General features: G+C 50.4%; 1 protein-coding gene across 2 annotated transcripts; it reads left to right on the top strand.

The window, feature by feature from the left end:
• The first annotated feature begins 785 nt into the window (after positions 1-785).
• On the top strand, positions 786-7,085 carry Stx4 (syntaxin 4). 2 transcript variants are annotated; one of them, XM_052760980.1, is made up of 11 exons: positions 786-1,319; positions 1,514-1,615; positions 1,694-1,793; positions 1,934-2,008; positions 2,794-2,864; positions 4,858-4,966; positions 5,042-5,118; positions 5,326-5,463; positions 6,490-6,600; positions 6,671-6,769; positions 6,853-7,085. In XM_052760980.1, exons 1-10 carry the CDS (start codon positions 1,290-1,292, stop codon positions 6,752-6,754), a joined length of 897 nt encoding a protein of 298 aa, XP_052616940.1. In that variant the 5' UTR covers positions 786-1,289; the 3' UTR covers positions 6,755-6,769; positions 6,853-7,085. The 2 variants fall into 2 exon arrangements, with proteins under 2 accessions (XP_052616940.1, XP_052616941.1); XM_052760981.1 differs by lacking the exon at positions 6,671-6,769.
• Positions 7,086-12,745: the final 5,660 nt, after the last annotated feature.

Below are 12,745 nucleotides of genomic sequence, written 5' to 3'. Positions count from 1 at the left end.
GTGCCCAATAAACACGGCAAGCGAATGTATGTCCAGAGAGACAAAGCTGGGAAAATGGCACAGTGAGAGAAGCCTAAAGATCAGGAAGCCACAGGCTTTACTTTCAGATACATGAAGGGCTCATATTGGGATCAAGTCTTCTGTGAGGGCCTATTATGTGCCAAGCACTGAATTTGGTGCTGGGGATTCCGTTAAAGAAAAGCAAGTCATCGTCGGTCTTCAGTCGTAAGGCAGGGCTGCGGAGGTGATACATTTTTCCCGGTCTGAGCTGCTCTGAAATCATCTTGCTGCTCTGAAGGAGGCGAGCTCAGCGGGACTGCAGCGCTCATGCAGGGCGTAGGCCGCCCACCTGTCAGAGGCTGTGCCAGGAGGACGCAGGGTGCTGGGGGGGGAGCTCCACCTTGGCTGAGGTCACTTTCCACCCCCAGATTCTCTGCCTACAAATCCCTGCAATCTTCTGACGCTGTAGACTCGGATCTCATTATTTTCTGACTTCCAAGGTCTCATGATACTGACAGCCCCCAAATGTAAGCCTTCAGTTTGCCCACGCCCTACGACCCAAAATTAAAACAAAAAGTGAATTCTACAAGGGTATCCTCAGTAGGTAGCTGAGAGTGGGCAGTGTACCCCTCCCCACCTCCTAGAAGCTGGAGGGGCACAGCTCAGACACAGGGGTATCGGGGACGTCGCGAGACTGAAGTCCGAGACATCGCTGACAGCGCCGGAACACGTGACTGGCTGTCGGGCGTGCAGCCCGCGGAGCTGGGTCTGATCTGTCACGTGATGAGGGGGCGCCATGGGGTGATGTGAGATACGAGGCTCTCAGATTGCGTGCAAATGACGCATTCCAAATCCTTTGGGCAACTAGATTTCAGTTCCAATATGAGATGTTCCGGTAAAGAGGGGGGGCGGGCTCTCGATCCAGGCAGCCTCGCTTCCGTTCGGCTGCAACTGCTTCCGACCTCCGCCTCTCCCTCTAGCGAGGAAGAGACAGGACCTCGTGCGCATGCTCGGAATCATCCACCGAGGGGCGGGGCTGCAGCTGCGGGAGCAGGATGGGGGAAAGAGAAGGGAATTCCAACCTGTAGAACTTTGGGGGGGTCCTATGGTCGGGTTCTTCCCGGCGACTGTGGATGGTGAAAGGGGCGGGACCTTTGGAGGCTCGTGGGAGTGTTGGGGTTCGCAGGGTGAGGAAGGGGGTGTCAAGTGTGAGAGAGGTGCAGGACTTCCAAACTTAGAACCTCGAGGCCCTTGGGGCTCAGTTCCAGGGACGGGGCGCTCCGGCCGCCATGCGCGACAGGACCCATGAGCTGAGGCAGGTGAGAAACTGGGGCCGGGAGGGCGCGCTGGAAGGAGAAGCCGGGGCCGGGCAGGCGCGCTTGGATCGAGGACTCCTGGTTTGGGGTCCGGGATGGGTGGCTGATGGCCAGGAAGGAAAATCCCGGAAGCCCATGGTTCCTGCGGGACGACAACCGCAGCGAGCAAGTGGTGCCAATGACTCCGGCCCTGGCAGGGGGATAACAGCTCGGACGATGAAGATGAGGTTCGAGTCGCGCTGGTGGTGCACCCAGGTACCGCCCGGCTGGGCAGCCCGGATGATGAGTTCTTCCAGAAGGTAAGGTCCGGAGGACCGAGGAGTAGGGATGACTAGAGTACCACTGATGTCTTCAGTTCCCTTGATGATCCTCCGTAGGTCCAGACAATTCGGCAAACTATGGCCAGACTGGAGAGTAAAGTCCGGGAGTTGGAGAAACAGCAGGTCACCATCCTGGCCACGCCCCTTCCCGAGGAGAGTAAGCGAAATCCGGGCTCACGCACGGCAGCCCGGTGGATTATGGGGGATGTAGTTTTACATAGATGATGGCCAGGGTGGGTTTGGTTTTGGTTTGTGGTAGAGGCTGTGGTTTGGAAGTGTTGGCCTTCTCTCGTTTAGGCATGAAGCAGGGCCTGCAGAACCTGCGCGAGGAGATCAAACAGCTGGGGAGAGAGGTCCGGGCACAGCTAAAAGGTGAATGAACTTCAAGGGCCTCAGCCAGATCATCCCCGGTGATTCAGCCTTGTTGGTATATCGGGGGAGTTGTTGCCTACACAATCCAGGTCACACAGCGTGCCTGGGTCTAGGATCTCTGCCCTGTGGCATCCAAGCCGTGGTACTTTTCATAACACATGCTGGCCTCTCAGACTCCTTTATTATTATTTTAAATTTGAGGAGTTTCTTAGGAGGCTTATTCACACTTGTGGGAACCCACTGATGTAATTAATACAAAGAAAACCTTCTCTTAGAAGTTCAGAATTAGCCTCCTCCTCCCCCACTTCTTCCTCCTATGTAGACCAGGCTGCCCTCGAATTCCCAGAGATCCATCTGTCTCTGCCTCTTGAGAGCTCAGATTAAATTAAAGGCCTGCCCCAACTGTGCCCAGCTGGCTGATCTCACCCCCTTCTTCTTTCTTTCTCCTCCTGGTTCCTTTTTTCCCTCCTCCTCTCTTCCTCCTTCATCCTTATGTGTTACTGCTAAAATACATCCCTGCTCATAAGTCACTTTGTAATAAAAATTCTGTGAAGATAAGAACCTCCTTATTATATAGCTGGAATGTAGGTGTGGCCCCGTGTTCTGGTCCCCAAACAATTTTTTTAATTCATTTAAAATTTTTTATTATATATTTTAAACTTTGTATTATCTTTTTTGAGACTCAATATGTAGATCAGGCTAGCCCATACAGAGATAAGCTGGCCTTCCAATTTTTACAAGTCTCAAGGCAGACCCCCCCATCAACCCTTGTATTTCTCCCACAGCCATAGAGCCCCAGAAGGAAGAAGCTGATGAGAATTATAACTCAGTCAACACAAGAATGAAAAAAACCCAGGTGGGTTTTGTTTTCCTAGAGCTAGGGCATTTTATCAAGTGTTTCTTTTTTTTTTTTCCCCTTCCTCCTCAAGCTTTATTGGAATAGTTTAAAATTATATCAAGTGTTTCTTAGGTTACTAAATGGTGACTGTGCAGCCCTTAGAGACCTTGATTCTGGGATCTCTGTTCTGAAGATTTTCCATGGGAAGAAGCTAATGCTTAACAGAGAAAGAATTTGGTATAGGTAGAGGATCCCAGTCTCAAAATGCTCAATCTGTCAGAGCACCGTGCCTCCTCCATTCAAAGCGAATTTGCTGTGTCAGGCATGACTTAGGCCTGGCTGTGAGAGCCATGAGTTCCCAAAACTGAAATGGGGAATTTGAACTGAATAGGGAACAAAGATATTCCTCATGTAGGACTTGGAAGAAGAGACAGAAGGAAGAAATGGCGAGCGGGGCTGGAGAGGTGGCTCAGCAGTTAAAAGCACTGGCTGCTCTTCCAGAGGACCGGGTTCAATTCCCAGCAACCACATGGCAGCTCACAACTGTCTGTAACTCAAGTTCCAGAGGGTCTGACACCCTCACACAGACATACATGTAGGCAAAACACCAATGCACATAAATTAAAAATAATAATAAAAAGAGCCAGATGTGGAGGCAGAGGCAGGTGCATCTCTGTGAGTTTTAGGCCAGCCTGGTCTACAAAGTCAGTTCCAGGACAGCCAGAGCTGTTGCACAGAGAAACCCTGTCTTGAAAAACCAAAAAAACGAATAAATAAAAAGAAAAAATGGCAAGCAAGGACATCCTTGGCCCCATAGATAGAATTCAAGAGAAGAGGGGCTGGCAGGTGGATCAGTGGGTAACGATGTCAGCTTCTGAGCCTCATAACCTGATTCAGTCCCAGATCTATGTGGTCAAAAGAGAACTGACTCCTGCAAGTTGTCCTCTGACTTCTACATATTTGCTGTGGCACACGTGCCCTCCCCCATGCCCACACACTAGAGAAATATATTAACGTACAATCCAGGGACTGGAGAGATGGCTCAGCATGTATCACTTCCGAAGAGGAACTGAGTTCAGCTGATCCCAGCACCCACATTGGGTGACTCACAACCATCTGTAACTCCTGCTCTAGGGGCAGGCCTCCGACCGCCTCGAACACCAGCACTACTCACAGATAAACGCACTAAAATATGTATTTTTAAAAACATTTTTAAAAGGAAAAAGAGGAAAAAAAAAAAGCTCCCTGTTGGTGCACCCTGGGATGATAGCAGGCCAGCCTGGGCTACATGGGATCCTGTCTCAAACCAAATAATAGTAATAATAATCAATAAATAAGATCGAAATTAAAAACTCAAAAAGAGGTGAAGCCAGACATGGTGCACACCTGTGATCACCGCACTTGGAAGGTCAAGGAGTTCAAGGTCACCCTTAATGAGCTTAAGACCAACCTGAGCTATGTGAGACCATGTCTCACAACCAACTAACCAACAAAAATAAGTAGGATGGGGTTAGAGAGCTGGCTCAGCAGTTAAAGTACCAGCTGTCCTTCCAGAGGACCCGGTTCAATTCTCAGCACCCGCTCGGTGGCTCACAGCCTTCTCTAACTCCAGTTTCAGGGGTCTGACACCTTCTGGCTTCCACAGGCACCAGGCACGTGTGCACTGATGATCATGCAGGCAAAATGCCCATCCCCATAAAATAATGATAAAAAATTTAAAAATAAATGATCGAAGACTTAAAGGTGCTTGGGATGGTCATTTTAGGCAGGCAGAAGGGGCCGTGTGCAAAGGCTGGTGTGAGCATGTTTTGTTGAGAAAGAAACCACTGGGGAGGAAGGAGAGAGGACCTAGTGAGGAGTGGGTGGGAGGAGGCAGAGTCACGGGCATCATGGGGGCCCTGGTAAGGCCTTTGGTTTTCGTGCTGAGGAGTGAGAGAGTCTGCTGAGGTCCCAAGGTGGTTAGAGCCTCACGTGGTTCCTGCTGATGCCCCGCTGGACTTTCTGTTCTTAGCACGGGGTCTTGTCCCAGCAATTTGTTGAGCTCATCAACAAGTGCAACTCCATGCAGTCGGAATACCGGGAGAAGAACGTGGAGCGCATTCGGAGGCAGCTGAAGATCAGTGAGTTGGGGTACCCGGCCCGCCCTCCGGGCTTGGGAGTGCGAATCAGCTCTGAACTTGCCTTTCCTGTTACAGCCAATGCAGGAATGGTGTCTGACGAGGAGCTGGAGCAGATGCTGGACAGCGGGCAGAGCGAAGTGTTTGTCTCCAACGTAAGTGGCCCCGGCCAGCATCCCTCTGTGGGCCTTCCATCTTTGAGTCCTGGTTTCTTTGTATGGAGGGCAGACCAGGGCCCAGACGGGAGTGAATTAGAATGCTGGGGTCATAGGTTAGAGGGCTGTTCCAGAAGCTCAGCAGAAACTTTGGACCCGCTGCTGGTCTCCCTGTGACATCTTCTCCAATTCCTGTCTGCCCTCCAGATACTGAAGGACACACAGGTGACACGCCAGGCCCTGAATGAGATCTCAGCACGACACAGTGAGATCCAGCAGCTAGAGCGCAGTATCCGTGAACTCCACGAGATCTTCACTTTTCTAGCAACCGAGGTGGAGATGCAGGTGGGTGCCCAAGGAAGCCCTGTGCAACCTGAAGCCCTAGCTGTGACCTGGAGTTAAGCTCCACCCTTAAGACACTCACCTGGGCTTTTATGCTCTTCCAAGCTCAGGCATGCTCCCAGGTGGTCCCCACTTCATGCTTAGCCAAATTCTACCCACCTCCACATCTACCCTGATGGTCACTCCTTTATACATAGCATCCCACCTGCGCCTCCAGCTTGCCCATCACCTAGGCATGGCCTTGATCATGACTTCTCTTCCTGTGAAAGAGGCCCACGCACCCCCCACCCCATGCTGTTAGAGCGGTGGAAAGCTGTCCCTAGAGGGCCAACCTTAGTCTCTCGAAGGTTGGAACGGCACTCTTAGGCCTGGCTGTAGGGGTCAAGGTGAGCTTCCAGCCTTGTCCTGACCTCCTGAGCTGAACTCCACAGCGCTGCAGCTGTTCTCTGCTGCAGGTGGTAGTCATGGGGAAGGGCTTTCATCCCGTGGGAATACCAGAGCCAAAGCTGGCAGTGCCAGGAGGAGGCAGGGAGAGGGATGAGACAGGCCTAGAAGAATGGGTACATCGAGACGAAAGTTTACTGTCTATGAAAAAGGTACTAGCCATGTGAGGCGTTGGCTGCAGGCCTCCACTGCAAATGGAGGGTATATGGGACAAAGGAGCAGAGAGAAGGGACATGGCGGTGGTGGGGCCTGGAAACCATGCTCACACTGAACGTTGGTCAGCTCTCGTCCTGCCTCACCTTTGTTAGCGTAGGTTTTTTCTGCCAAGAGTGTCTTGACTAGCCAGGCGGTGGTGGCTCACACCTTTAATCCCAGCACTCGGGAGGCAGAGGCAGATGTATCTCTGTGAGTTCGAGGCCAGCCTGGTTTACAGATCGAGTTCCAGGACAGCCAGAGCTATACAGAGAAACTCTATCTCAAAAAAAAAAACAAAACAAAACAACAATGTCGATTATTTCAGTAACTATTCCCGGCCTCCATGCCTGGTGATCCCTCCCTCTCCGAACTGTCCCTTTCTCTGAGCAGGGGGAGATGATCAACCGTATTGAGAAGAACATCCTGAGCTCAGCAGACTATGTGGAACGTGGGCAGGAGCATGTCAAGATAGCCCTAGAGAACCAGAAGAAGGCGAGGAAGGTAAGCCTCGTCTCCTGCCCCAGCCTTGGGCTCTCCAGAGGGACTCTCCATGACCCTTCCTCTCCCACAGAAAAAAGTCATGATTGCCATCTGTGTCTCTGTCACTGTCCTCATCCTGGCTGTCATCATTGGCATCACCATAACCATTGGATAGTGCCACATGTTCTCGGTGAGATGTGGTGGGCATGCCCCGTCCCTGGCACCAGGCTTGCTGCCTCCTGTCGGACCCATTTCTTTCTCCTTCCCTTGCAGGACTGGGAGAGCCAGAGACCCAGCATGTGTGGAGCAGGGCAGGCCTCCAGCTGAACCCGCCCTCACACTGGCCCTTGTGCAGAGGGGCATATGGTTCTTCTGGGGTTGGCAGCTGCTCCTTCATGGAGCCCTCCCTTCACACCACAATGCCTGGGAGAGAGTTTGCAGTGTCCTGTTTGTCTGGGACACATGGTTTTGTAAAAAATTAAAAAAACAAAAACAAAAAAGCTTGACGCCGCCTGTGCCTGTGCGTTCCTGGAAAGACTGGCCCAGGCCTCCAAGTATCCGTCCTCCCTTCTCTCCGGCCATTGCTGGTACTGGACCCGGTCTCGACAGGCTCAGACCAGACTTCTGGGGTTTTTTTGTTTGTTTGTTTTTAGATCTCTGTGTAACTTTGCACCTTTCCTGGAACTCACTCTGTAGCCCAGGCTGGCCTCGAACTCAGAGATCTGCCTGCCTCTGCCTCCCAAGTGCTGGGATTAAAGGCGTGCGCCACCACCGCCTGGTGCAGACCAGACTTCTGTGGAAGCGCAGCCACAGCTGGCTCTGCCCACAGGGTGGGTGAGGTGGGCCAGGGGGAGCTAGCACCCACAGCGGGGATGCACATCCCTGAAACAATAGGCTGCCTAGTCCAATGCCGGGACATGGGTGAGGTGTGTGTGTGAGAGGTACCAGTGGCATGCCTGAGGCCAAGAGGAAAAGACATCTTGAGAAACTCATGACCAGACAGGAAGACTAGTTCTCAGTGGGGACATTTATGTGGAATGTTAAACATAATAGAGACAGGCAGCATAAGAAGTTGCCAGGCAGCTGGGCAGTGGCGGTGCACGCCTTTAATCCCAGCACTCGGGAGGCAGAGCCAGGCGGATCTTTTTGAGTTTGAGGCCAGCCTGGTCTACAGAGCGAGATCCAGGAAAGGCGCAAAGCTACACAGAGAAACCCTGTCTCAAAAAAACAAAAAAAAAAAAAAAAAAAAAGAAGTTGCCAGGCACAGGAACCAGCAGGCCAGGTCCTGTGACCAGAGATGGGCATTGCCTTTTATAAGAGGAATGTTTGAGACCTATAACCCCATAGTAGCTGCCTGATTTATGGGGATTATCCAGTGGAAGTAGGCAGAGGATCCTGGAGCCTGTTTTTTTTTTTTTTATAAGGCACATGAGTTGAAGACCCTGATTCTTTTTCAAGGCCAGCCTGGTCTACATAGCACATTCCAAGCTATTCAGAGCTACTTAGAAGGACTCTGTCTCAGGGGGAAAAAAGAATCCCAGCATTCAGGAGGCAGAGATGAGTGGATCTCTTTGAGTTTGGGCCCAGCCTGGTCTGCATAACAAGCTCCAAGACTGCGTAGAGAAATCCTGTCCAAAAAAAATTTTTTGTGTGTGTGTGTATGTACACAGGCATGCATGCAGAGGTCAGAGGTTAAACTTGGAGGGATAGGTTCTCTTCCTCCATTGTAGGTTCCAGGGTCAAGCTTAAGTTGTCAGATTTGTGTGGCAAGTGCTCTTACCTGCTGAACCATCTCGCTGGCCCCTGATTCTGAATTTTCAAGAGCTTGCCCTCCAGGTGCCTAGTTTCCAGAGAAGAATGTAGCTTTTTGTGAAAACACATGGTTCAGGAGTAAGCCGCTCCTGGCTCAGGCTTGGTTAGATTCAGTGGTTCTTGACCCGCTCCCGAGTCCTGAAAGGGCTAGAAGAGGCAGGCTGGTATGCTTCCTGACTATCTGGGGAGGGATAGAAACGGATTGGCCAAGTGGACCCCTGCCGGTCTTCAGTGGATAGCGGCCAGCCAGCAGCTGGAGTGTTGGCCTTAGGCTGCATGCTTCTTGCTGTCTGCATATGGGATGTGCTTTGATCTCAACTGGGCAGCAGTGGTTGGTTAGACAGCCTAGGTTTCCCTGAGGAGCACCAGGGTTGTTCGGTGTCCAGGGAGCGGCCCTCCCCTCAGCATAGAGTGGTCATGTGCGGGGCATCACGTGAGTCCCCTGACACACCCGAAAGTAGTAGAGTCACCGAGTGTAAGGGACAAGGTAAATCTCCACAGAGGTCTTGGGCTTGTGGAGGAATGGCAGGGGAGTGAATGGGGACTTCACAGGAAAGAGCCCTCGTTGTTCCGGGAACAGACGCTAACTAGATGACTGCTGGATGGGGAAGCCGGGCCCGGGGGTCCTGCCTGAGCACCACATGTATTTGTCTCTGGGGACTCCAGGCTTCCCTGTTTTACGTCTTTGTCCCAGACACCTCCATCTCCACCTCACTTCTGTTGGCTGCCTTTGTCCAATTTCTCATGCTGCCTTCAGAGCAAACAGATCTAGACACCAACCGAGATCTGGACTTCTACAATGTATACGACTGGATGTCTGTCTTTAAATTTTTATTGTTTATTTATTTATTTTTTTGTGCACACACGTGTGGAGGTCAGAGCACAACTCAAAAGACTACATACAGTCCTCTCCTTCCACAGCGTGGAAGACTTGGAGGCAAGTACCATTATCCAGGGAGCTGTCATTTACAGTCAGGTATGGTAGTGTATGCCTGTAATCCCAGAACTCAGGAGGCTAAGACAGGAGGATCACTATGAGTTTCAGGCCAGTGTGGGTTACATAACAAGTCCCAGCGGGCTAGCCAGGGCTCTGCTTCAAGCCTGTCTATCAATAAACAAAAAAGGAAAGAGAAAGGTAGTGAGGTCTGGCTATGCAGCCCTGGAGGTCATCTGAAGGTCATCCTCAGTTTGAGGCCAGCCTGGGAAACATGAAACACTGTCTCAAGAGGGTGCGGGTGGGGATAAGCTGAGAGGGTTGCGAGCAACAAATTCAGGGACTGGGCAGATCACTTGCCACGTAAGCCTGAAGACTGGAGATCAAATCCTGAGAACTCACGTGAAGCGTATGTGCACACAGGCCATCCCGTGGAGCTCTGGTGAGCCGGGAGTTGGAGACAGGAGAGGCCGCAAGAACCTCAGAGCCAGCTGGCCTGGTAAACAAGAGACCTTGTCTCAAACAAGGTGGAAGGTGGTTGTCCTCTGACCTCTATATTCACTCACACATAGATGAACATGCACACACATACACACATACCATAACACATAAACTATTAAAATTCATCCTTGTGACAAAGCCATATCAAGTGTATAATTCATACCTTTTGTTTGTTGTTTTGTTTTTGTTTGTTTTTCAAGACAGGGTTTCCCTGTGTAGCCCTGGCTGTCCTGGAACTCTCTCTGTAGACCAAGTTGGCCTCAAACTCAGAGATCCCGGCCTCTGCCTCCTGAGTGCTGGGATCAAAGGCGGGCATCACCACCACCCAGCCAGTTCATGCCTTTTGTAAAAAGCCTTCATAGTGATTCTCAACAAAGCTGTTCAGTTCATCAAGGTGATATGGAAAAAAGAAAGATTAACAGGCCAGTGGGGGTGGGGGTGGGGTGGGGGTGGGTGTACACCTTTAATCCCAGTGCTTGGGAGGCAGAGCCAGGCAGATCTCTGTGAGTTCAAGGCCAGCCTGGGCTTCAGAGTGAGTTCCAGGACAGGCCCCAAAGCTACACAAAGAAACCCTGCCTTGAAAAAAGAAAGAAAAAGAAAAAAGGAAAAAAAAAAGAGATTAACAGATGAATTGGTTCTCCCAAGGCTTGGTAGACTTAGCTGCCTACAGTCACAACTAGAGAGGAAGCATTTTTATAAAGAATTCTAGGTGTCACTGCTGTCCCATGGAACGTGTAGCCCAGGTTGATCTCAAACCTATGCCACTTCTCTTAGCTTAGCCTCCTTGGTGCTGGGATTGCAAGCATGTGCTTTCTATTACTCATCAAATGATCACACTTAGAGGCTTACAGCCCACATTTACTATTTTACAGTTCTGGAGGTGAGAAGTCCAAAGCCAGTGTCACTCAGCCAAGGCAGGGTGTGCAGAACTGCTTTCTGCTGGTGGCTCTGTTCCCTTCTCAGGTCCAACTGTCGCTTGTATCCCTTGGCTGGTGGACCATCTTCCACTTGCAAGCACATCAGTCTCACTGCCACTTTCGAGCAGTAACTTCTTTGTGTCTCTTAGAAATACCTTTGTAGGGCCTGGTGTGGTGGCACACACACCTTTAATCCCAGCACTCGGGAGGCAGAGGCAGCGAATCTCTGAGGCCAGCCTACAGAGCAAGTTCCAGGACAGCCAGGGCTACACAGGGAAATCCCGTCTCAAAAAGCAAACAAAAATAAATGCCTTCATGATTGCATAGAACCCACCCAAACAATCAAGCTACATCGCCAGCCCTCTTCGGTTGCACAGGTCCACAGATGATAATTGTAGAGCAGACTCTCTCAGCTGAGTCTGTAAATTTTCACATCTTCCAAGGCTTCTGCCATATAAATTAACCTTAGCAGGTTCCAGTGATTAGGGTATGAACATATGAGTGTGTGTGTGTGTGTGTGTGTGTGTGTGTGTGTGTGTGTGTGTGTGTGTGTGCGCGCGCCAGTGCCTTATTTCCTATTTTACGTTTAACTCAATTTATTCACAAAGTATTTATTGAGCACGATTTATGTTCCAGACACTGTTTTAGGTGTCTGGGGAAGAGAAAGAAATAAAGGTGAGGTCTCTGCTTTATACACAGTGTCTGTTAGTGGAGACGTCAGGTGAATAAATTGTTAAGAGAGGCGTTATGAAAAAGAGGATGGCAGAAGGCTCTTCTTACCTTGTGGAGGAGAGGGAGGCCAAGGCAAAAAGATGGGGCGTTTGATTCCAGCCTGGGCCACATATCAAGATGTGGGGAGGCAGGGGCGGGCTGATCTTTCTGGTCTATATTACAAGTTCCAGGCTAGCCAGGGCTACAGAGTGATGCCTTGTCTTTAAAAAAAAAAAAAGTAGGCCGGGCGGTGGTGGCGCACGCCTTTAATCCCAGCACTCGGGAGGCAGAGCCAGGCGGATCTCTGTGAGTTCGAGGCCAGCCTGGGCTACCAAGTGAGTCCCAGGAAAAGGCGCAAAGCTGCACAGAGAAACCCTGTCTCGAAAAACCAAAAAAAAAAAAAAGTAAATAAACAACACAATACAGTAAAATTGGCAGGATGCTGGAGCTAACTGTTCTAATAGGTTCTCACAGGAGCCATTTTAGGAAAGATGACTAATACCCAGGTTGGTACTGACACCCAGAGGGCAGAACAAAGCCATGAAGGATTATTTCTAGTCTGAAAACCTAGGAGAATTTCTCAAGGTGGAGTTTTGTTGGTTTATTTGTGTTTGGAGACAGGGTCTTTCTTTGTAGCCCCAGCTGACCTGGAACTCACTATATAGACCAGGCTGGCCTCGAACTCAGAGAGATCTGTTTGCCTCTACCTGCCACATGCTGAGATTAAAGTCAAGTGCCACCACACTAGGTAGATTTTAAAAATGTTTTAAATGTTTGTTTACTTTAATTTATGTATATGTGTGTTGAACCCAAGGATGCCAGAGGCACTGGATCCTCTGGGTCTGGAGTTACAGGCAGTTGTGAACTACCTGATATGGGTCCTGGGAACCAAACCCAGATCCTCTGCAAGAGCAATGATACTCTTAAATTCTGAGTCATCTCTGTCGTCTTCCAAGTGGATTTGTACATTGCTTCAAGTGGGTGGCTCCCTTTCCCCTTCCGTCTGCCCAGGTGTCTGCAGCTCCCCACTGGGGGGGAGCAGTGCTGGGAATAACCGAGGTCGTCATACAAGCTGGGTAAGCACTGTACTGCTGAGCCACATCTCAGTCCTTCTTTAGTCTCACAGGTCCACAGCTGGGCAATTGGGTTTCAGAGAAGACTATACCCACAATGTGACCTGCATCGGATTTTGATGATTAATAAAATTTGAGACTTCAGAATATGAGACTTTTTTGGAGTTTGACAGGGTTAGAATTTTGGGAAATGTCTTTTTGCATATGAGACAGACATA

Source organism: Peromyscus californicus, unplaced genomic scaffold (genome assembly GCF_007827085.1).
Source record: "Peromyscus californicus insignis strain IS unplaced genomic scaffold, ASM782708v3 Scaffold_4__1_contigs__length_199733344, whole genome shotgun sequence".
Classification (NCBI taxonomy): Eukaryota; Metazoa; Chordata; class Mammalia; order Rodentia; family Cricetidae; genus Peromyscus; species Peromyscus californicus.
Note: the sequence above shows the minus strand (reverse complement) of the source record. Positions and strands in the feature narration are given on the sequence as shown.

What these genes read in the sequence shown, in the direction of transcription:
- Stx4 (XM_052760980.1), top strand. Translation starts at nt 1,290, where the DNA reads ATGCGCGACAGGACCCATGAGCTGAGGCAG. An exon ending in GGACCCATGAGCTGAGGCAG is followed by an intron (nt 1,320 to 1,513) that starts GTGAGAAACTGG and finishes CGGCCCTGGCAG; the next exon opens with GGGGATAACAGCTCGGACGA. An exon ending in ACCAGAAGAAGGCGAGGAAG is followed by an intron (nt 6,601 to 6,670) that starts GTAAGCCTCGTC and finishes CCTCTCCCACAG; the next exon opens with AAAAAAGTCATGATTGCCAT.